Consider the following 22,341-nt stretch of genomic DNA (forward strand, 5'->3'; position numbering starts at 1 on the left):
TAATTAAATTTAATTAATATATATATATATATATTTATAAATATATCAAGAAGAAGACTTTGAATTAGTTGGGGAACTAATTTGATGGTCATCCAACTCGCGTAACTTGCTCTGGTAAAGTTGATTGATGTTGTCATCAATGTCAATGTCCTTCTTTTTACAGTCGTCCATCACTCGATCCAATTCATGCCTGTTCTTGCTCCAACCAATACGTCTTGGAATGTTCCATATATCAAGCTCGCGCTCAGTCATCATCTTACAATCGATCGTATCACACATTGGTAACAGTGCTTGAGTTGCCAGACGTGGGAAGAATGTCAAGCCAGTCGATCGCTCCAATGATTGCAGCGACACCTGGTAGTCGGTCAGCACGGCGTCTGAAGGGATGGGCTCGTTCGGGATGACAAAGGCACCCAGCAGCGCGGGTGCATCGCCAGACTTCTGCTCCAGCAGTATGACCTTGAACAAATGTGATGGCACCGCCACGTTGTTGTCTCCAATCACCTCGTGCTTGACAAATGTCCTGTGAGTGCGCTTGTATCGTGATGGCCGCTCATCGGCCACGATGGGTATGGGCTCCACGAGACCGGCCTTGAACACGGGTCCCGACACGACTGTGACCGAGTCAAACATGCGGGGCARGGTTCGACTTGCAGAACACTTCGAGACGATACCAAAAGTTGCCATTGTTCTGCATGTTCTGTGGCACGATGTTTGAGTTGAGCAAGAATGTCTGGTCCATGTTTGTTTGAGGGTAACGCGCCATGTCTGATGCGGGAACCATGTGTCCGCGCGACCACCCGCTGCCCAGGTAGTCCTTGTTGTCTGCTCTAAAGTGCTCATCAATGTGAGGCACCCTGCCTGTGAAGTTGCTCTTCTTTCGATCGCTCAGCTTCTCCTTGTCGGGGCCATTGTCGAATCGCTGCACGACCCAGTTGGGTATCTTGCGCTCATAGTTGTGCGAGACGATGAACTGGTCGTAGAACCAGATGTTGGCATTGCCTGGCAGGCCATAGTGCATCAGTTGACGATGTCGGTTCGATGTGGGCAGTGGGGAGCCAAACTTTTGGATGGTGTCGCGGTCTGCATCGATCGCGCGTGGCAGACTGAGATGCATGCTGGCCAGGTCGCTGATGAGCTGGCGCTGTCTAGTCATCGCCAATGCATTATCATTGAGTGCTGCGGTCAGTCTGGCGATGGTCTCGCGCTCCTGACGCTGGTACTCCACCTCTGTCTGCACAATCTCCTTTAGTCTCGCTGTGTCACGCTCCTGTTCATTGGCCGCTTGATGTATTGTCAACAGTTGTACAGTCGCCAGTATACCAACAGCGCGTGGTCCAATCGCTACAATCACTCTCTTGACCATATCCATTGTTTATATCTTTCTTTGAGCTATGATCTTCAATGATTGATTTGAAACGAATGATACAATTTGGTCGTTTTTTCAAAGAATGATCACTTTTTGATCAATTCTTGGACAATCCAAAGACTTCTAATTCAATCAAACATGTTAGAGAGACCTGGATCATAGCAATAGTACATTTTATATTTACTTTATTGGTTGTGATATTATTGATAGAGATAATATATTATTATTATTATACAATTATTGTTGAAAGGAAGTCTTGGAAACGTTTGGAATACTCTGCTGGCGAAACAGAGGATATCTCATGCTTGGACCCTGATCCAAACTTCAATGTCTTGTAGGTGTGCTCCAACTTCTTCCTCAAACTGTACAACATTAATATATCGATTATACCCATAAAGTAATGCTCATCATTGGCCTGGCCATCCTCATCCACTCCCTTAATTCCTCCCTCATCCTGTTGGAATGCAGATGTATATACTCTGTTTGATTGAATCGTTAGTCATATGGTCAGTGTCAATCATTCAATCAATGTATGTATACATACTCATTTGGCTCTTCGAAACTCTTCATTGATCTGCTCAGCACTGGCGAGTCATCTTGGCTGTCGTCCAATGTGTGGCGCATCAGGGATGGAGATGGTGGGTCTCTGCTCGCAAAATGGATACCAATCAGCAATGAGTAGTCCATAATATTCAGTGATTGTAACAGCTAGAATGGATGAATGGATGGTCAGTCTTGGTGATCGATCAATCAATCAATCAATCATATTCATGGACATACCTCACAATCCTTCTTGATCTGATCCAGGAAGATGGCAGACTTTTGAGGACCGATGCATATCTTCTTGTTCCTGTTCCTAAAGTCAATGTCCTTGAATGTGACGGAATCGGACTTCTTCTCATTCTCTGACGCCTCCCTGCCAACGATCGAACCCTTCAAGTCATATCTCTCATGGATCTTCTTTCGCGTTGGGAAGTTGTTGCCCATCACCACGAAGCGCACTTGACGTCCACCATGTGGCTTCACTCTGAACAGTCCAAAGAACTTTGGCAACAATGTGTTTGGATTGCTGGTGAGATGCTGTTTGGATTGTTGGATGGAGAGGATTAGTGATGTGGCGGGGCGCGAGAGGACAAGACCACTACTTACATCAGTGTAGGCGGGCAGTAGTTCACGCAAGAGTTTGGCCTCATCCTTGGGAATGGTCTTGAGGATGTATTTCATGTCGTGCGAGAAGAAGAAGAGTGAGCCACTCTTGCCAGGCGTGGGCAACTCTCGCAAGGCATTCTCACCATTCTTGAGCGTGTTGCACAGTGACACGAGGAAGTCAGCCTGATCAATGCCAAACTGGTAGCGCAGATAGCGGAATGCGTTTGGACAGTAGTCCTTGAACTTGAAGGCGCCGGTAGAGTGCGCCTCGGTCAGATGCGAGCCGGCCGAGTCGAAGCGCAGCTCCTTGGGCGACTGGTAGAACTCGGACATGTTCCTAAAGTCCTTTGGTGTGCGCAATGTGTGGAACTGTTGGGGCATCGATCCGGCGCCACTTCTCATGCTCTTGCCCACAGCATTCCTAATACCAGTCTGGATGTTCAGCATCAGTGCCCACGATGGATGTCCCTTGTATATAATCTCGCCCAATACATTCTTCTTGTGTTCAAAGCGAATGCTCTTTGGTCGATGTGAGAGACGTTTCTCTGAACCTACATCATTGAGTGAGTTGACGACGAGTCGTTAGACGTTGTTACCTCTACCGCCACTGGCCAAGCACTACTACTTACCCTTCTTCAACTTGATCCTCTGACTCTGATTGAGCTTGTTCTTGGACATTGTGTCTGTTAAGCTGTCATCGTTGATTGTAGCCTTGAGTGGATTGGGTAATGTTGTTGTTGTGGTCGTGGTCGTTGTTGTGGTGATCAATGTGGTAGAGGTTGTTGTGGTCGAGGTCGAGGTCGTGACGAATGGCGTCGCAGCAGTAGAGTTGGGTGGGATTGGGATCATGTCAGCACCAGCCATCGAACCAGGTGATGGAGGCAGTAACACGCGCACCTCGCCCAATGTTGACTTGCCAGACGAAGAAGAAGAAGGACTAAACATTGACACCTCAATGTTATTAAGTGACTTCTTCATTGACAATGCATCGAGATCATCTGGTGTGGTTGTGCCAGAGTCCTCCTCTGTAGTGTCCTTCTCGTCCACATGTGTCGGTGATGTCTTGTTGTTGTCAACACTTGAATTTAATACATCCTTGTTATTACTACTAATTGTTGTAGGTTGTAACTCCACATCTGTTATCATCATCGCAGATTCCTATTCTTGGGTAGTATTACAACAACAATGTGATTGATTGTGATATATATATATATTTGTTATAACAATGTAATGGTAATTAAGAAAAATAGAGTTGTGTGTGTGATTGGAGTGAAGGGCAAGGCCTGAATGATTGATTGAAAGAGAGAGTGGGTCGTTATTATATGTGTGTGATCAACTGAAAGTTTGATCAATCACTCTCGCACTCACTCACCACAATGTTTGAAAAAATATTCCATTATGTTAAAATGCAAAAAAGTTGTCGTCAGTTGGAATGGAATGATTAATGCAGAGTGAATCCGATGTGTGGACCCTATGTATGTCGTGTCATGGTTGCGGGGGTCGCTTGGGTAGACATTGATTGATTGTGCCAAACGATGCCTCATGTTATTGTATCATTTTATTGATGGATTGATTGAATGATTGAATGAATATAATGATATTGTTGGTTAAGTTCGGAAATAATAATACATGATATAGAGGAAGATCAACACAATGACCATGCCACTATATACAAATATTTTGTCCTGCTGTTGTCTCCTCTTTATCCTGTTGATCACATTCCTAGATAGTCCCAATGTATTCGCAATATCATATATCTTCTTATGTACACTCTATAATAGATGGATGGAATGTTAGCCCATGGTCGTCCGATATATGATCGTCCCGTCCCACCTCTTACCTTTAATCTTGAGTTCTGACCTGCCAGGGCATAAATGATACTGTTTCCCGTATCTGTCATCTCGTCTATTGTTTGATTGCTGTCTTTCAGCAAGTCGTTCTCCTTCATTAGGTTGCTCAATGCGCTGTTCTGTGTATCCTTTCTTCGAGAGAATAGTTTCGATCTCTCCTCATCCTCTATCTGTTTCTTGTAAGTCCTTTGCAAGTACATATCCATTGACTTTCTCAATGACTTGACCTCTTCAGTTAACTTCTTCACCTTACTATAAGTGATTGAATGATTGAATGTTAGTAGTGTACATCATCATCATCATCATCATCATTGCGCCAACATACATTCTCCAAAGGTCTCTGTTGGCTGGTGACTCATTGGCAACCATGCCATCCAACTGATCTGCAATCCTTGATAGTTGATTGATATCCGCTTGTATCTTCTCTTGTTTGATGACGGTGCTGTCAACACCAAGTTCAACACGTTCCAAGTCTATATTTATAGCCATCAATAGTTTGTTGGCAGCTTTATACTGATCCTCTATTAATGATGGTGATGATGATTGTGTATTTGATGTTGAATGTGATGTGTTTCTACTATATGTCGATGTAGTACTTGTTGTTGAACCTGTACCTATACCTCCTGTACCTCCTGTACCACCAGGCATTGAATAAGGATGATTACTATATTGATTATTATGTTGTTGATACATCTTATTATCTATGTATAAGTATGTGTTTGTTCAGAAGTGAAGTGAAATGAGTAATAAAGTGAAGTGATAGGTGAAGGGAAATGAGTGTTTTGAGCTTGGGGTTGATGATTCACACGATTCAAATTCAGTTATTCATTGAAGTCAACTACGAAGTATGGATCATGAGTCATTGAGTTGAACTTGTAATAGTACTGTACAATTCCAGGTGTCAACTCTATAACAACATGATAAATGAGTTTGCCAGAATACTTGGACAATGTGAATGAATGAATGAATGATTGATTGATGTTGGAACTGGAAATATGTCCAGCTGGTTTAATCCCACTCACTGTCACTGACACATGGTGACTCATCCTCTTGCTTCTTGGTTGGCTCCTCAACATCACGTTGTGAGACGACACGATCCAGGAACATGTTGATCACTTGGTTTCTGCTTGGAGTGTCATCGACGACGACCTCGGCAAACTTGCTGCTCAGATCCTTCTTGACGACGGCGGGTGCGGTGGAAAGTGGTGTCATGTCCGATGGACACAGTGACACGCGTTGTGGCTCCTCCGATGCGCCACCAAACCATTGCTCGGCAGTCATTGTTGGTGTGTTGACACGTGTTGGTGTGTAGATATCGTCCTGGAAGAACTCCAGTCTGTTACGTGGCACGGTGAACTGCAGTGGCTCGACGGTTGTGTCGCTGACCTTGAAGAAGCGAGCAATCTCGCACTTCTTGACGTTGAGCAAGTGCTTGGAGACTGGCGCAATGCCCATCTGAGGTGTGCCGCTGGCGTACTCGGTGAGGAAGTGGACGAATGGCTCTTGATCATTGATCTCGACCATGCGAATCGTACCATCTCCCTTGCCAGCCATGTAGACAACTCCAGTGTCCTCGTCATAGTATGGTGTGATGATACCAGCCAGCTGATCGAGTCCCTTGGTTGTGGTTGGACCAGCAGCCAAGTTTCTTGCATCCCACAAACTGTACTCACGCTCCGATGTCTTGTTGTGACCGACGGAGAAGATGTTGTTGGTGTCTCCAAGCCACAAGGCCTTTGATCCCTTGACTCCAGAGTGTGATGCAACCTCCTATTATTGTACAAACGAATGAGTGAGTCAGTGAGTGAATGAGACGGTAACATGTGGCCAGAGATGAAGACTACTTACAGATACCAATTGGTTGGATCTTGGATCAATGACTCTCATCATCTTGTCCTTGCAACCAGTGAGGAATAGGTCACCCTTGCTGCTGACACTGACGCTGGTGATCATGTCTGTGTGCATGTTGTTGATGGAGAGACGCTCCTTTTGCTGCTCAATGTCCCATAGCTTCACGGCCATATCACCTCCGGTAGAGATGACGACGTTCTCAGCGGTTGGATGGAAGTTAACACTGACGATCTTACGGTTGTGACCAATGAGGTCGGCCTCAAAGTTGGTGTAGTTGAGGATCTTGTTGGTCTTTGGCAGGCCACCCTCTGGCACCTTCCAGATCTTGATGTGCGAGTCCTCAGCGCCGGTCACAATGAGCGATGGGTTGAACTGCGACAGGTCAAAGTCGAGCAGCTGGTTGCCAATCTCAATGCATGGCACGGTGATCTGACGACCGACCTGCGAGATGGGGATGACAGCCAATGGGCCACCAGTGCCGACCCAGGGGACGGCCACGTACTCAGAGTTGGCGGCAATGCATGTGTTGGAAGTGTTACCAAACACCTTGAGGTTGGTGTAGTGAGAGGTCTTTGGCATGGAAACACCAGCAATGTGACGGTACTTGGAGGTACGGACGATCTTGGGGATGATACCAGTGCGCTGGACGTCTGGCTCGCGTCTGCCAAGGGGTGGGGTCGACTGACCCGAGGGTGGGGTGGTGGACTCTGCGACTGGCGAATCGTTAGCAACCTCTGTCTCGTCAGTGTTGTTTGAGCTGAAGCACGACGAGAACACAGACTTGGACTCCTCGCTTCCACTGCTGCTGCTTGAGCTCTGCTTTGGCTTTGGACGGTAAGCTGGGTCGAGAGTGGCAAGCACTGGAACCTTGTTCTCGCCGGCATAGTACTCGGCGGCTTGGAGTGCGGGGGTGGTTGTGGCAGAGATGGGGAAGACATCATCGGCAAACTGGCTCTTGGACTTCCTGGCCATCGAGTAGACGACTGGGATGACGTTGTTTGCTGTGACCTTGAGAAGTCTGTCGATCTCAACCTCCATAACATCGAGTGCGCGCTTTGGCACGGCACAGATGCCCTTGGCTGGGGTGTCAGAGGGAGCAGCGCTCAACTCCTGGAAGGCTGGCTCGGTGGTGAACTGTGTGTTCATGTCGAATGTTCTGATTGTACTGTCGCCCGAGCCGCTAATAAAGAGCAGCTGTGCATCAACGTCGTAGACTGGGCTGATGATGCCTGTTGAGCTGTCAAGGGTGATGGTCTTGATCACCTTGCTGAGATCGCGGCTGTCCCACATGCTGAGCTGTCTCTCGCGTGACTTGGCAAAGCCAGCGGTGACAAAGTAGGCGCTGTTTCCAAGCCATACGACACGGGCGGCCTTGATACCCTGGTGTCCCTCGCCGACGGCCACTGGCTCGCCAACACGTGGATCAAACACGCGGTTCTTGAGGTCCTTTGAGACTGCGGCCAACAAACTGCCGTCATAGTTCCAGGCGATACCAGTGACGCCATTGTCGAAGCAACCAACGCTGTATTTCTCTGATGCTGTCTCGAGGTCCCACACCTTGACGGTCTTGTCTCCCGAGCCCGATGCCAGCACGCCAACGGCAGTTGGATGGAATTGGATGGTCTCGACCACCTTTTGGTGGCCAGACATTGTGGCTGTGGCCTCGGTGAGCTTGGCACCCGAGGCATTCTCTGGCAGCGACCAAAGCTTGATGGTGGCGTCATCCGAGCTGGTGGCGAGCAATGAGTCGTCGAATGGCGAGAAGTCAAAGTCGGCGATCTGACCCGAGTGTGCGTGCACCATGTACACCTCACCCTTGCGCTTTCCGACGCTTGCCAATGGGATCACACCGAGTGCACCTGTGCCCGATTGCCAATTGACTGCGACAAAGTTTGCGCTGGCACGAATGAATGTAGATGCCGCTGACGACTGTGAAGTACTAATATCAGGGTACCAATTCTCTCGCTTATCTATTTTGCCAGTGATGTGGCGATACTTTGATACATTCATTTTGAAAGCCATTCTTTAAATTATTATTATTATTATTCTTTAATATAATATATAATGAATGAATGATGTGTATATTTTGATTGATTGTGTTGTTATATATAAATACAATTGGTTTGTTTGGTTGTTATAAGTATAAGTACAAATAGAGATATATATATAGAGGAGTGCGAATGAGTAAGATACAAGGGGTATGTCCACGAGACTATTCTGAGTTCCCGCGAGCCATTCCAAAGCCATCCTTTTCCAAAATATCAAAGTGTTGTGTTTTGTTGATTTTTTCATTAATTTGAACTTTCTTTCAAGTCCTCTTCCACACTTCCACAGATACATCTTGATCAAACATGAAATATACATATCTTATAAATATATTAATTATCTCTATTATACAAACAACAAACAAACAACAATCACTCTTTCTCTCCTACCTCTCAAATTGGACTTTATGTCTCTAACTCACTAAAGCGATCAATCAATCAATCAATCAATCACTCAACTAACAAACATAATGCCATAGGAAGATGATGATGGGTCGATCATAATGATGATATGTTCCATAACACAGATACTTTTGATACTTGTTTGATGGCTGTGATACTATCGAGTAAGAGTTGTAGAAGGACCATACTAAATTAGACTTTACATATGCATATAATAGTTGGTACCTGCCTGTTGAAGTAAATTGTGCACTGGGATATCTTTGTTCAGGCCAAGTGTCGGTGCTCTCCAACGGAGTTCCTTCTATTAATCACACAACGTTCACTTAAAGGCGATATCATATTGGTCGGCGGGCCCACTCCATTCCCCACCGGGATGTTGTCCGAGGCACAAAGGCCTTTCTGAGTTGTCGGCGAGGTTCTCACTGTGTTGTTAATGTAGGTTCGACGAAACTGTATCGGCATATGAGTCTGTCCAATCTACACCATCCAATTTATGCTCCTTGCAATTCCTCCTTTGATTTGTAAAGCAATATTAGAAATCTCTTTTGTACTTTCTGTCAATGGTAGTATTGTGGCCACGACATCAAGTGATATAAACCCTGTTACCTTGGCTGAATGACGACCCATCCCATCCCATCATCTCTCAAATGGCAATGTTAGTATAAGGTGATCGATCGAACGAATGAGCGAGTGAACGGAGATATAAAGAGAGTGAGGAGAGTAAGAGTGATCGTGTGATTGGATTATTTGTTTAATCATAAGTAAGTAATAGTAGTACAACAACAATAAGTAAGTAGGTTAGTATCCATCATTGCTTTTTGCAATGTTACTCGGTCGATATTGGCGCAGAAACTGGCACGACAATGGTGGCAGCAGCAACAGGAGTAGCTTTGGTATTACATGGTCCACCAGCGCATGATGAGGTGGTAGTTGGCTCATCCAAGTGAGTAGGAGTATATTGTATACGCTGTCTTATCTCCTTGATCCAGAGGTTCATCTCCTCGATGGAGGTGGCACGTAATTTGAAGGATTTATGATTGGACGACAGTAATGACTCGGCAGCATCAAACTTGAACGCCTTTATCCTCTTTAGTTTACCAACTGGATGTATCATAAATGTATATGTCTTGTGATCTATAATAGTAATGTCCACATCCTCTAACATAAAGAATCCACATGACTTTCGATCATTCTCACTCTTATAATATGATATAGTATTATGTTTGATTACAAAGTATCTTGTCTTCCAGTTCTTGATTCTGCCACCTTGACATGGTTGATCGAGTTAGTATATAGCGAATTAGCAGGATGATGGATGATGGATGATGGATGACTTACCTTGTTTGGTTAGGAATCCACTTGGATACCTAATATCCTTTGAGACATACATTTCTAGAAGGATGGATGTCTGATCAGTACGGACTGGAATGAATCATTTGGTTGGTTTGAATGAGGATCATCAATCAATAAACATTATCATCAATCCAGGATGGACAGATGGACCAAATACATCTTGGGCTATTCATCCTCCCTCCACTCAACTCAACTCCTCTCCGGTCGTGTAACATTAATGGTGATTACAACTTAAACAGGTAATAGCAGTGTGATCACTTCCAATATCCATCATCATTTACCGATATTCCCAACGATTTACATCATCATCAGGGTGTGTGTGGAAGTATACTTGTTTGATCATCAGCTGATTATGTGTGAGTGATTGGAGGTGATGAGTGTGTGGAAGTTGTGGGTCATTGTTGGGGGGTGGATAAAGAGACGAAAGAGTGTGAACAATAATGCCTGGACACTCCATCGTCAATAACACTTACAATCCAAACTCATTCAATCAATCAAGATGATGAAGTTGCATAAAGTGTGATCGCGATGACATTACAGCGCCAACACCTTGTTTATGAATGTTAACTTGTCTATGATTGCAAAGCTCTCCTGCTCGGAGATGTCAACCTGGTTGACATTGGCACAAACTGTATCGATCTGAATGAATATACGCTCCAGCAATGGCTCCATTGCCTTTTTCAAAGTGACCAGCTGCTCCTCGTCCGGTGTTGAAGGTGCAATCACCACCTCTGGTGGTGGCGCATAGTTGTTCTCGGCGTACAGCTCATTCATCGTCTGCTTGGTCGCTCGGATCACCTTGCCAATCTCAATCGCTTCGGCCATTTCGGCATTGGTCAGCTTGAGCTTGATTGAGTTGAGATGATCGACGATCCTCTTGGCACTCGTGTCAACCTGTATCTTGTTCTCCAAGTGGGACGCGCCGCCACGACGTCTGACGACGGAAGGTGATGCAGGTGGCGTGGGCTCTGGCGATGACAGCGAGGAGGTGGAGTGATGCAGTGATCTAGAGGTGTCTGGTGAGGTTGGTGATGGCGACACTGATGGCATCATTGTCAATGAACCACTGGATGATATGAGTGTCCTCTGTGAGTTTGGATCAAGAATGGATCTGAGTTTGCTGGCTATCTGTGCAGTGTGAATGACTTGATCCTTGTAGATGTATGTGTGCAGCTTGGTCTTGAGACAGTAGAGATAGTCCGTGATGTCCTCAACAGTCTGGTGCGTGGCTCGCTTCAACTCAAACAGTTTGAACTCGTCAATTGCTGTTGTTGCCGGTGGATTGGCAAGCTGTTCCAGAGACAACACTGGAAGTGAATAGGTTGGCGGCTTGTCAAACTGTTGCAGGAAACTTTTAACATCACTCTTTGCAATGCCCAAGTGTTTGCCACATGATTCGACGAGGTGCTACGGGTAGGTATGTTAGACATTGTTGCTCGCTCAACCCAAAGTGTGGATGGATGTATGACATACCTTCTTGGAGTCTCGCAGGGTTGTGGAGAGCTTGATGGTGGCAGAGTAGTTGGTCTCGTTGGCGATGCACTTGACAGTGGTCCTCAGTTGGCCCCAGAGATGTTCAGAGATGAGTGACTCAATGGTCGCCTTGATCTTGGATATCTTTTGTGTCGCATCAGTGTCCAGGGTAGAGAGAAGTGTCCAGCTTGACGTATCGATCGATCCCAACAACGATGGGTTGGGTGTACTTGGTGCATTCAAAGCTGGTGCTGTCTGGACGTGAATCACAACTGGTGAGTCGGGTGGTGTGGATTGGTTGGATGAGCTTGAAGGTGGATGATGTAGTGACGGTGTTGTTGTGATTGTAGGCAATTGGACTGTAGGCTCTGATTCTATTGGTGCTGGAGATGGAGACTTGGTTGGAGTCGAGTGTTCAGATGATGGAGTGTTGGCTGTGGTGATGGTGTCCTCCTCAATGATTGTTGTTGGTGGCTGGGGCGTTGGTGCGGTGGTGATTGATGGCGTCAATGTTTGTTGCGCTTGCTTCTGTAGTTTGTTCGTTTGCTTTGGTCTAATGTCAATGATTGAGGTTGTCTGTTGGATGTTGTTGTGTTTTGGAATGGTTGGAAGTGATGGTCTTGGAGAGTCTTGTTGTTGTTGTTGAGTGTTTATATTGTTGATGTTGCTACTATTGACCAGTTGTCCAATTATACTAATCGGTGTGGATACTTGAGATGAGAGGGGATCAATCAGTGGATGGTGCTGCTCAGACGACTGAGAGGCAGCAGAGGTTGATGATGATGGTACAGCGAGAGGATGAGCGGGAGCAGCATGTGGTTTGCCATGAGCAACATGTGGTAGTTGATGATGATGATGTGATAATGCTGGAGCAGGAGCCGACACAGCAGGTCTGGTCACAGCATCAAACTCCTCAATCCATAGCCTGAGGATGTCTTCGCAATCGATCCTATCTTGCTTCATATAATACATCTCTTCTTCTGGTCGAAGGAATGCTCTGGCGAATATCATCGCTAGTTGTTGAGAGTCCATCTTGGTGACCGAGTTGTTTGAATGTATCTTGGACAGCAATCCCAACACATTCTTGATGGTCGCTCTGAATCCCTGCGGGAGGTAGGCCATCAAGAATCTATAAGCCCATAGCTTATCCTGTTTGGATAGGATAGCTTTGGATTGATTGGTTAGTAGTCTGTTCATTCATGTGCCACACTCAAAATACCGATCAATCAATCACATACTGTTTGTCAACAGGAAACTGTCATAGAGCTGATAGGTGAACAGAGGTTCGGGCAGGTACAGGAGATACTGCTTCAACAGCTCTGCCACGACATGTGGATTGTTTGTCAATGATGACAACTGTACTTGTTCGCCATCCCCAACACTTATATCTTGTGGTGTAAAGTAAGATGTTATGTTAGGTACAATGAATGAATGAACGAATGAATGAATGAGTGACGGAACATACCTCTTAGCAAGTTCTTTTTGACGAGTTGGAACTCCTCGTTAAAGTCGTGTGACTGCACTTTGAATACATGCTCAAGTGATGTACCCTTGGTGTGTAGATAACGAACAAGCTTCAAGAGAATGGGATGGCCCTCTGAGTTGTGAGGTATTGGTGTTCCCTGCAAGATAGTGACAACCAAAGCAGATGCATTGCCATTGCTGCTGCTATTACCTCCACCATTAAGTTGTATAAGTGAGTTATCTGTTGTTGATGATGCTGATGATGATACTATGCTGCTACTTGGTGTTGATGATCCTCCTCCACCTCCCAGTGGATCAGATACATTGTTATTGTTGTTGTTATTCTCCAAAGGATTACTTGGACCCAAAGGTCCAGTTGTTGATGCACCTGGTTTATTCTTCCATTGGAACATGTTTATAAATATCTATACTATCGTACTTATACTATATTATATTTATATATTTATATATCTCAATGCAAGTAAGCAAACAACAATGAAAGCGTGTTCTTGGCCCAACACTGACACACCCCTTGACATGCTGCAGTTTGGTCTTTAACTGGGCCAAGCAGTTGTGCTGCAAAATTCACAGCAAAGTTCTTGCCGATCGGGAGAACTGTGTGTTGATCGAATCCCAACTTCAAACCAAAGGTAGTTGTTTGTACAGATAGATAAATTATTTGTTGGATTGATTGAATGATATGTAGTCAATATCCCGCATCACCAAGGTCTCAGGTAGAGAATACTAATCCCAAAAGGCAGTCAGTTAATCTTGGTGATCGGGAATACCGTTTACAATAATATATTACTAATTTATCCTTCTATCTATCTCTATCAAATTAACTGGTCTTCTTTTGTAGGTTTCAAAGTTCTAACTCCTCCATTATTATGTATTGACATGAATGAATGATTTGATCCAACAAACGTATAAACACACGAGTTCGCAATCCATCAATGGGTGATCCAACATTCACCCAAACTTACCCAAACACACACCACACTTAGAGGTTTGATTGATACAACAACACTCACCAACAATGGGTTGATTGCTTTATCTAAAGACGAGATATATAAGTGATGTGATGTGATGTGTGATGGATGACAAGTGGGAGCGATTTTCTCTTATTCCTATATATATATAACATAGTGCTGCTAATTGTTGGCGACAACCGATTATCATAATTGATTGACAATCATACTTCATAATTCATACTTCATACAATCATACTTATATATATATCAAAGTGCGTGCGAAGTGATTCGTGTTCCCAACTTTAAACAACCAACCACCCACACGTCTTCAATCTATTTGATCTTATCACTACTCGACCAATTGGACTGTCACCAATTCCATCCATCGATCATGCCAAACCCTATAGCCCCATTGGTTGATTGATAGTTTGATTGAATGATCGAATGATGGATTGATCCAAATGAGTGAGTGGAGGTGAATGAGTTAGATGAGTGAGTAAGTGAGTGGATGAATGGTAGGATGTGGAAGTAGTGGAGGGGACTTATAAATACCCGAGTACTCTACTCTATCAGTCCATGAAAGAACAACTTGTAAATACATAATATATATATATCTACTTAGTAAATACTTAACTTTACTTATTAATACTTACAATTCTTATTAGAATGGACGTTGAATCATTGATCCAAATTGATATATCGGACTTCTTGTCCAATCATTATGTTGACTCTTATACCAACATTCCAAATGCACCAAAGAGACTATCATTATCCGAGGAATTCCTGGTCCTTATGATGGACGAGTCCACCGCCAAGCTACCATCAAACAACTATCCAATCTACCTTGGTCTAATATGCACTGGTGTGGCCGAGTTGATCCTAATGAAGAAGGTTGGATTCGAGAGGGCACAAGGTACCAAAGAGTATGTATATGATTGATCGAAAGGAATAGTTCTAACCATTCTAACCATCATATTGATATCATAGTATGCCAAAGTTGACTATATTGGATGATTCACCAATTATTAGTGATAGGTTCTTGGATTATTTGATGTCCAAGATATTGAAATGCAAGCAAAGGGCCTTCAATCAGGTCATTATGCATATTGGTAGAGGATTCATCTTTGTAAAGGAGAAGAGGATTGTTGGCAAGGTAGTTGAACAATTGATAAACAAGAAGGTACTATCCATGACCTCCACCAAGAAGAACACATATCAATGGAATGATTCCACCTACAAGGCAACAATCGAGGCCAACTGTGCCACTATTGCCAATCAACATATTGATGACTTTGGTAAGTACCCTGTCTCATTGATTGATACGATCATCATACTGATCTCACTCCATCCCTAGACGATGTGATCGAGAGCAATATTCGTGAAATCCTATTATTGTTGACAATGAGTCAATACTCAGAGATGACGATCGAGTCTTTGATTAGGAAGTTTGTAGAGAGACTGAATGAGAAGGAGACCATCCAGAATAATATCAAATCACTCGAGAGCTATTTCAATAGAACATCATCATATGGACATCCAATCAACAAGTATCTCTTCTGGTATCTATCAGCTATGCGACAACTATTTAGTCAATAGTTCTGTTGTTCAAATGGTCCATAACTTCCATATCCATTATTGTACATATGTATAAATAAATATATATTTTTATTTATAAATAATTATAACAACATTTTGTAGTATTCTCGAATCTTGAATCAATGGATATTTTGAATGTTATTGGTTTATTTTATTTAATTGTAATAGGAATATCTTTGATTGATTGATAAATTGATTGATTGATTAATACTTCAGTAAATACAATTGTATGTAGGGCAACAAGCTGGATAATCCAATCTGCTATCTCCAGGAATTTCTACACAAAATTCCTCATTATAAGGAGTTGCACAACTAACTTCATAAAAAGTGCCCTTAACTCCTATATCTTTCCCAACGCACTCTCTAGAACTAACTAATCCAAGATTTATAACTATTATTGCAATATTAATTAATATTAATAATAAATTATAATTTCTAAAAGATACCATTTAATGTATATAAAAAATTGAGAAATATTATTATTTTTATTATTATTACTTGATTTGTTTGATAATCAGAACCTGACTTAGTCAAGTATATTTATACTAGTAATTGGATATATATATATATTTATTTTTTTATTAAATTTGTAAATTGTTTGCACCATGTACACAATGATTGTGATAAATTTATTTTCCAGTATACAAAATGACATTCAATTACATTGATTACAACAACAATCTCCAATATTAGTAAGTTGAAATAAATTAATTTATTCAATATACATTGAATTTAATAGTTGGAGGACAATGGTCATCCATTCTACAAAGCTTGATAGGTTTCCTTTTCGAAGTTTCGTCAAAATGAGCTTCACAACTCAATTCTGACTCATTTTGAAGACGAAGAGATAAAGAGATAATATATTTATATAAAGAGATACACATTAGATATGTATTCAAGTAAACTTAAAGATGTACAGGTAGATCAGACTAAACAACAAGACTTCCCAATTGCATGTGAAACATGCTTTGGTGACAGTCCTTATATGAACATGGTATGTTTAATTGATTGATCGATGGAAGTTTTAAGATGTACATTACATATAGTCTAACATTGATTGATAAATGGAATGAATAGATAAGAGCAGAGTTTGATAAGGAATGCAAGATATGTTCAAAGCCATTCACGGTGTTTAGATGGAAGGCTGGCACTGGTGGAAGGTTCAAGAAGACAGAGATATGTAAGACATGTTCACTTGTGAAGAATGTCTGTCAGGTGTGTATACATGACTTGGAGTTTGGTCTACCAGTACAAGTCAGAGATGCTGCACTACAGAACTTTGAGAAGGCACCTGTATCAGATATCAACAGAGCATATACATCTAAACAGAATGAGATTATGGTATGATATTTGATTGAATGATTGATCAAGCGAACGAATGAATGAATGAACACTAATACAATGTACACATGCACATATAGATCGAGAAGGGAGAGCTGGACTTTGATAACTTCCAACCAACAGATGTCATAGAGAAGCTGGCAAGATCTAAACCAAACTATACAAGGAATCAGGCACATGTTTGCTCGTTCTTCTTGAAGGGAGACTGTAATAGAGGTAGTGCATGTCCTTATAGACATGATTCCAACAGCACGGGCAAGTTCCCAAAACAGAACATCAAGGACAGGTACTATGGCAACAACGACCCAGTCGCTATGAAGATGCTGGAGGGCGTCACGCCACAGCCACCCGACGACAAATCAATCACAACTCTGTTTCTGGGCAATGTCGATCCGCTCAAGGTCAAGGAGGATGATCTGCGCGCGTCATTCTTCTCGTTTGGCGTCATCAAGTCGCTGAGGATCGTCGCACAGTCCAAGTGCGCATTCATCACATTCGACAAGCGCGAGTCTGCCGAGACTGCCATGGATCAGTTGTTCAACAAGTTGATCATCGATGACTGCACAATCAGACTGAACTGGAGTAAACAGAACCATCAAGCATCAAGCAACAAGCCACAGCATGAACAAAAGAATAACAACAATCAACAGCATCAACAATCGAGTAACAACAACAACAGTAATGGAACAGATACAGCAAAGGCGGACGAGGAGGAGGACGATGATGAAGGTGATTATAGTCAAGCGATACAATCAATTGTAAAACAACAGCCAGCCAAGCCAGCACCAACCATTCCAAAGCCTTCTGGAATCAAGGTGATGCCTTCATTCAAGATCAATCCAACGCCACAAGGTACATCCCACAACAAACCATACTACAGCGCCATGGATCCAAACAGTTATGGAGGTAGACTATAAACATATATATACCTTTGATCATTCGATCGATCGATCGATCAATCAATCAATCAATCTTTCTTTATATGTTTTGAACATGTGATGACGATGTAGCCTGGCTACAATGTCGCGACTTTAGCCAAGGACTCGAGAGGCAAAGCCATTGCATATATGTGCCCAGATCATCAGTCCTCTGGACTTGTTGGCAATGATGTACAATAGACCAGCGGGTTGGCATGGGCATGATGCGCAGCCCCACCAGTCCACGCACACAAGTAGTGAGACGATCACAATCAGGAATTGAAGCACGCCATCCACAACTCTTCCAACCATGTCGCCCTACACAGTGTGCGTTCACAAGATTGTTAGTGGAAATGAACTGAATGATTGATTGATAGAATGAATGAATGAATGATATACTACATACCATCATTGCTAATGGGAGGTTCTTGGCAATTATCGAGTTGGATAGTTGTCCAGCAAAGGAGATGAACAGGGGAATGTACATGCCTGAGATGAGCTGGCCAGTGTGCACGTCGCTCGGAATGAATTGACGCACAGAGTGGAGCAGGGGATGCTCGACAAATCGGAGCAAGAGGTCGACGCTGACCGCGTAGAAGAAGGCCACCAAAGTGACGTCCGATCTGATGTGCGTAAAGAATGAGTAGCGTCTGCTATCGTAGCCCAGCAGGTACTCCCATGCCAGCCACAACACAATAGTTGGCAATTGGATATAAAGTATTTGACTGATGTCGTCTGACTTCAAGTCGGCTGTGCCAATGTACTTCTGCAGTGGATGCACTGCCACCTGAGAGCACATGATCAATGCATTATAAGCGAATATCATTCCGAATGTAATTGCACCTATCCATCTGAATGACTCTTTGATTGTACTCTTCTTGACAGTTGATGTTGATGCGCTGCCTGATGCAGAACTTGACTTCTTGTTTGATCTTGTTGGTCTCTGACCTTGACCTGTGAATGTTTGATCAGCAGTCAACGCATTTATCTGTTGTTGTGTTAGATGTTCTAGGATACCATCTGAACCAATATCATCTCCATCATCATCATCATCAATCTTCTTTGGAGGTGTATGTGATGGATCCTTCACCTGATCAGCAATGAATCCTATCCTTCCACTTGGATTACCTAGAATCCTATTCTTCCTAGCCTCTCTTCTTCTCTTATCCTCTGCTGCCTTCTCTTCAGGTGTCATTATTTAAGTACTATCTTATATGTATATGTTGTTGTTGTTGTATAACTATTGAATGAATGAATGAATGAGTGTGATGTAACTTCTTGTTCTTCGTCTTTTGTTCGATATGTTGTGGGGTTGAAGATGACTCACTTTGAAGTCAATGTCAAGATTGATCACACTGACGACGACAAAGACGACAACTACAACTATAGCATACAAGTCCAGACAGAATGCTCAGACTAAAGACAAGCCTGTACATCACTGGATTGTCACATCTTAGATACTGTACATCATCAAGTAGTACATCACTCAAACAATGTCCCATCAATGTCGATGCCATCAAATCATCTTATGACCCTGTAAGCTAACTTACTCACTTTGATTGATTGATTGATTGACTGAGCGAGGTGATACTAACATACCTAATGTGATTGATTAGACATTGGTCGAGGATGGCAAGTACAAGTGGTGGGAGGAGTCTGGGTTCTTTAAGCCAAGACCTAGTAATGATGGTTCAAACAAGAAGTACTCGATGGTACTGCCACCTCCAAATGTCACTGGAAGCTTACATATTGGACATGCCCTCACCACGACAATAGAGGACGCATTGGTACGATATAAGAGAATGATGGGTTATGAGACACTATGGGTACCAGGCCTCGATCACTCAGGCATTGCCACTCAGGTCGCTGTGGAGAAGGAACTACGTGCAAAGAAACAACTGTCGCGACATGACCTTGGCAGAGAGCGCTTCCTCGAAGAGGTCTACAAGTGGACCGACCTCTACTCACACAACATCAACAATCAACTGAGAAGGACTGGTGCTTCGTTGGACTGGAGTCGCTCAGTCTTCACGTTGGACAAGCAGAGAGCGCACGCTGTCGAGACGGCCTTTCTCCGCTTCTTCCGATCGGGACTAGTATATCGCGCTACACGTCTCGTCAATTGGTGTCCAGAACTACGCAGTGTGATCTCTGACATTGAGGTGGACCACGTAACATTCGAGAAGCCAACACACCACAAGCTCAAGTCCAGACCCAAGACCTTTGAGTTTGGCGTGATCTATGATGTGGCGTACCAGGTGGAGGGCGGTGACAAGGTGACGGTCAGCACGACGCGTCCCGAGACAATCTTTGGTGATACTGCCCTGGCCATCCATCCGACTGACCCTCGCTACACTCACCTGCACGGCAAGTACGCCCTGCATCCCTTCACTGGCCGTCGCATCCCCATCGTCCTGGACGACGTCTTGGTCGACCCCAAGCTCGGCACTGGTGTAGTCAAGGTGACACCTGCACACGACTTTAACGACTTCCAATGTGGACAGCGACACAAGCTCGACTCGATCAACATCCTCACCGAGGCGGGCAAGCTGAACGACAACGTGCCAGAAGAGTTCCGCAACATTGATCGATTGGACGCACGATATATAGTCATTGGCAAGCTCAAGGAGATGGGCCTGTTCGAGGGCAAGCGCCCACATGCCACATCAATCGCGATATGCAGTCGAAGTGGCGACCTGCTGGAGCCAGTGTTGCGACCCCAATGGTACGTCGACTGCAGCGAGATGGGCAAGCGAGCATTGGATCTCGTGGAGAGTGGCAAGATCAACATCATACCAGAATCATACAAGGACAACTGGGCACGTTGGCTTGGTTCCATTCAAGACTGGTGCATATCGAGACAACTATGGTGGGGTAATCCAATCCCCGCATACCGCGTCATAAATGCATGGTGCCGATGGACAACCACAATCGTGCGAAGATGAAGTTGAGCAAATGGGTAGTGGGCGAGTCAGTAGAGTTTGCCGAACAGGAGGCCATCAAGAAGTATGGCCTGGTCAAGGGTAGCTTCTCACTGAAGCAGGACGAGGATGTGTTGGATACATGGTTCTCGTCGGGATTATTCCCAATTTCATCACTTGGATGGCCCGAGTCCACGAGCGACTTGAGCAAGTTCTATCCTTTGGATGTTATGGAGACCGGTTCTGATATTTTGTTCTTCTGGGTGGCCAGGATGGTGATGATGTGCACGACGCTGGCACCCGAGCAACAGGTGCCATTCAAAACCATCCTGCTGCATCCCCTGATCAGAGACTCGCAGGGCAGGAAGATGTCCAAGAGTTTGGGCAATGTGATCGATCCGCTCAACGTCATCAATGGCATCACATTGGAGCAGTTGAAGGTAACAATCAGTCAATCGAATCTCAGCGAACAGGAGAAGAACACAGCCACCAAGGGCATGGCTAAGGAGTTCCCAAATGGCATCCCCAAGTGTGGCACTGATGCCTTGCGCATTGGACTCAGTCAATTCCCCATCAGTGGCAAGGACATCAACTTGGATATGTCAAGGATCATCGGACAGAGGTTGTTTTGCAACAAGATTTGGAATGCTACAAAGTTGGTTCTCTTGCATGTCAATCAACATGATACTGTGACAACACTCTATGGTGCCAACAATGGCGTGGACTCTGCTCCATTCAATCAAGAATCCATCTCAATCATTGATCGATGGATATTGAACAGATTGTCATCACTTGTGACGCTGGCCAAGGAGTCATTTGACAAGCACAACATGTCACAACTATCACAGGCATTGTACTCATTCCTTCAGTATGACTATTGTGACTTTTACCTCGAGGTTACAAAGGTGGCACTGAATCGATCAGAGCGCAAGCCTAGCAATGTAGAGTCACACCTAGTCATGGCCAGCACACTGGAATGCTTCCTTCGTCTTCTGCATCCATTCATGCCCTACCTTACTGAAGACCTCTGGCAACGACTGCCCAAGCCAAATCAATCACCATTGTCTATCATGATAGCAGACTACCCCTCGATATCACATCCCAACCATCAGCAACTATCATTCCCAGAGTTGGATAATGTGATTGCGGTAAGTTAACCGGCTACACCGTCAGTCCAATAATGTGATACTAACAATGAATGAACGAACAGGTGTTACAAACAGCCATCCACTCTGTCCGATCGACCAGGACCACTCACAACATCTCAAATCAAACAATATTGAACATTGATGTACAGATTCAATCATCAACATCAGGAGAGTCGACTATTGGCCAATTGATCGAAACGTTCACATCGATGAAGGAGGAGATTGAGAAACTGTTGAACTGTCAGTTGTCCATATCCTCAGGGGAGGAGGGTGCCAAGAAGGACATCATCCCTGCCGATGCAATCAAGGTTGATCTCTCGGATATATGTTCAATGTTTATAAGTTATAGCAAGACAAGTGGAGATGGTGCTAATGAGGATGAGGCAGCAGCCGCTGCTGCAACAGAGGCAGCACTTCAAACAAAGAAAGTGAAGCTTGAGGAGTGGATTAGAGATTTGGAGAAGACAATATCCAATCCAATGTTTAGCCAA

The 22,341-nt window shown here is 44.0% G+C and overlaps 10 protein-coding genes across 10 annotated transcripts; 3 read left to right on the plus strand and 7 right to left on the minus strand.

Annotated features, from left to right (window-relative positions):
* Positions 1–45: 45 nt before the first annotated feature.
* SAMD00019534_071460 (hypothetical protein) lies at positions 46–1,372 on the minus strand (the record flags this gene model as incomplete). Its single annotated transcript, XM_012897553.1, has 2 exons — positions 46–523; positions 675–1,372. 2 exons carry the CDS (start codon positions 1,370–1,372, stop codon positions 46–48), a joined length of 1,176 nt encoding a protein of 391 aa, XP_012753007.1.
* Positions 1,373–1,598: 226 nt separating this feature from the next.
* Positions 1,599–3,664, minus strand: SAMD00019534_071470 (hypothetical protein; the record flags this gene model as incomplete). Its single annotated transcript, XM_012897554.1, has 5 exons — positions 1,599–1,848; positions 1,914–2,077; positions 2,150–2,449; positions 2,519–3,069; positions 3,148–3,664. The coding sequence occupies 5 exons, from the start codon at positions 3,662–3,664 to the stop codon at positions 1,599–1,601; spliced, it is 1,782 nt and encodes a 593-aa protein (XP_012753008.1).
* A 467-nt stretch (positions 3,665–4,131) lies between these two features.
* On the minus strand, positions 4,132–5,019 carry SAMD00019534_071480 (hypothetical protein; the record flags this gene model as incomplete). The annotated part of the gene is made up of 3 exons (XM_012897555.1): positions 4,132–4,290; positions 4,359–4,656; positions 4,694–5,019. Coding segments are annotated over 3 exons (783 nt in total), but the record flags the coding sequence as incomplete, so codon positions are not given.
* A 357-nt stretch (positions 5,020–5,376) lies between these two features.
* SAMD00019534_071490 (hypothetical protein) lies at positions 5,377–8,229 on the minus strand (the record flags this gene model as incomplete). The annotated part of the gene is made up of 2 exons (XM_012897556.1): positions 5,377–6,138; positions 6,217–8,229. The coding sequence occupies 2 exons, from the start codon at positions 8,227–8,229 to the stop codon at positions 5,377–5,379; spliced, it is 2,775 nt and encodes a 924-aa protein (XP_012753010.1).
* A 1,263-nt stretch (positions 8,230–9,492) lies between these two features.
* Positions 9,493–10,056, minus strand: SAMD00019534_071500 (hypothetical protein; the record flags this gene model as incomplete). The annotated part of the gene is made up of 2 exons (XM_012897557.1): positions 9,493–9,932; positions 10,005–10,056. 2 exons carry the CDS (start codon positions 10,054–10,056, stop codon positions 9,493–9,495), a joined length of 492 nt encoding a protein of 163 aa, XP_012753011.1.
* A 497-nt stretch (positions 10,057–10,553) lies between these two features.
* Positions 10,554–13,369, minus strand: SAMD00019534_071510 (hypothetical protein; the record flags this gene model as incomplete). Its single annotated transcript, XM_012897558.1, has 4 exons — positions 10,554–11,426; positions 11,493–12,658; positions 12,731–12,880; positions 12,958–13,369. 4 exons carry the CDS (start codon positions 13,367–13,369, stop codon positions 10,554–10,556), a joined length of 2,601 nt encoding a protein of 866 aa, XP_012753012.1.
* Positions 13,370–14,593: 1,224 nt separating this feature from the next.
* Positions 14,594–15,523, plus strand: SAMD00019534_071520 (hypothetical protein; the record flags this gene model as incomplete). Its single annotated transcript, XM_012897559.1, has 3 exons — positions 14,594–14,850; positions 14,915–15,222; positions 15,282–15,523. The coding sequence occupies 3 exons, from the start codon at positions 14,594–14,596 to the stop codon at positions 15,521–15,523; spliced, it is 807 nt and encodes a 268-aa protein (XP_012753013.1).
* An 889-nt stretch (positions 15,524–16,412) lies between these two features.
* Positions 16,413–17,781, plus strand: SAMD00019534_071530 (hypothetical protein; the record flags this gene model as incomplete). Its single annotated transcript, XM_012897560.1, has 3 exons — positions 16,413–16,517; positions 16,601–16,864; positions 16,945–17,781. The coding sequence occupies 3 exons, from the start codon at positions 16,413–16,415 to the stop codon at positions 17,779–17,781; spliced, it is 1,206 nt and encodes a 401-aa protein (XP_012753014.1).
* A 114-nt stretch (positions 17,782–17,895) lies between these two features.
* Positions 17,896–18,976, minus strand: SAMD00019534_071540 (hypothetical protein; the record flags this gene model as incomplete). The annotated part of the gene is made up of 2 exons (XM_012897561.1): positions 17,896–18,099; positions 18,188–18,976. 2 exons carry the CDS (start codon positions 18,974–18,976, stop codon positions 17,896–17,898), a joined length of 993 nt encoding a protein of 330 aa, XP_012753015.1.
* A 269-nt stretch (positions 18,977–19,245) lies between these two features.
* On the plus strand, positions 19,246–21,853 carry SAMD00019534_071550 (hypothetical protein; the record flags this gene model as incomplete). The annotated part of the gene is made up of 3 exons (XM_012897562.1): positions 19,246–19,317; positions 19,398–20,684; positions 20,720–21,853. Coding segments are annotated over 3 exons (2,493 nt in total), but the record flags the coding sequence as incomplete, so codon positions are not given.
* Positions 21,854–22,341: the final 488 nt, after the last annotated feature.

The sequence above is a fragment of the Acytostelium subglobosum genome, assembly GCF_000787575.1.
Source record: "Acytostelium subglobosum LB1 DNA, scaffold: scaffold14, whole genome shotgun sequence".
NCBI lineage: Eukaryota > Evosea > Eumycetozoa > Acytosteliales > Acytosteliaceae > Acytostelium > Acytostelium subglobosum.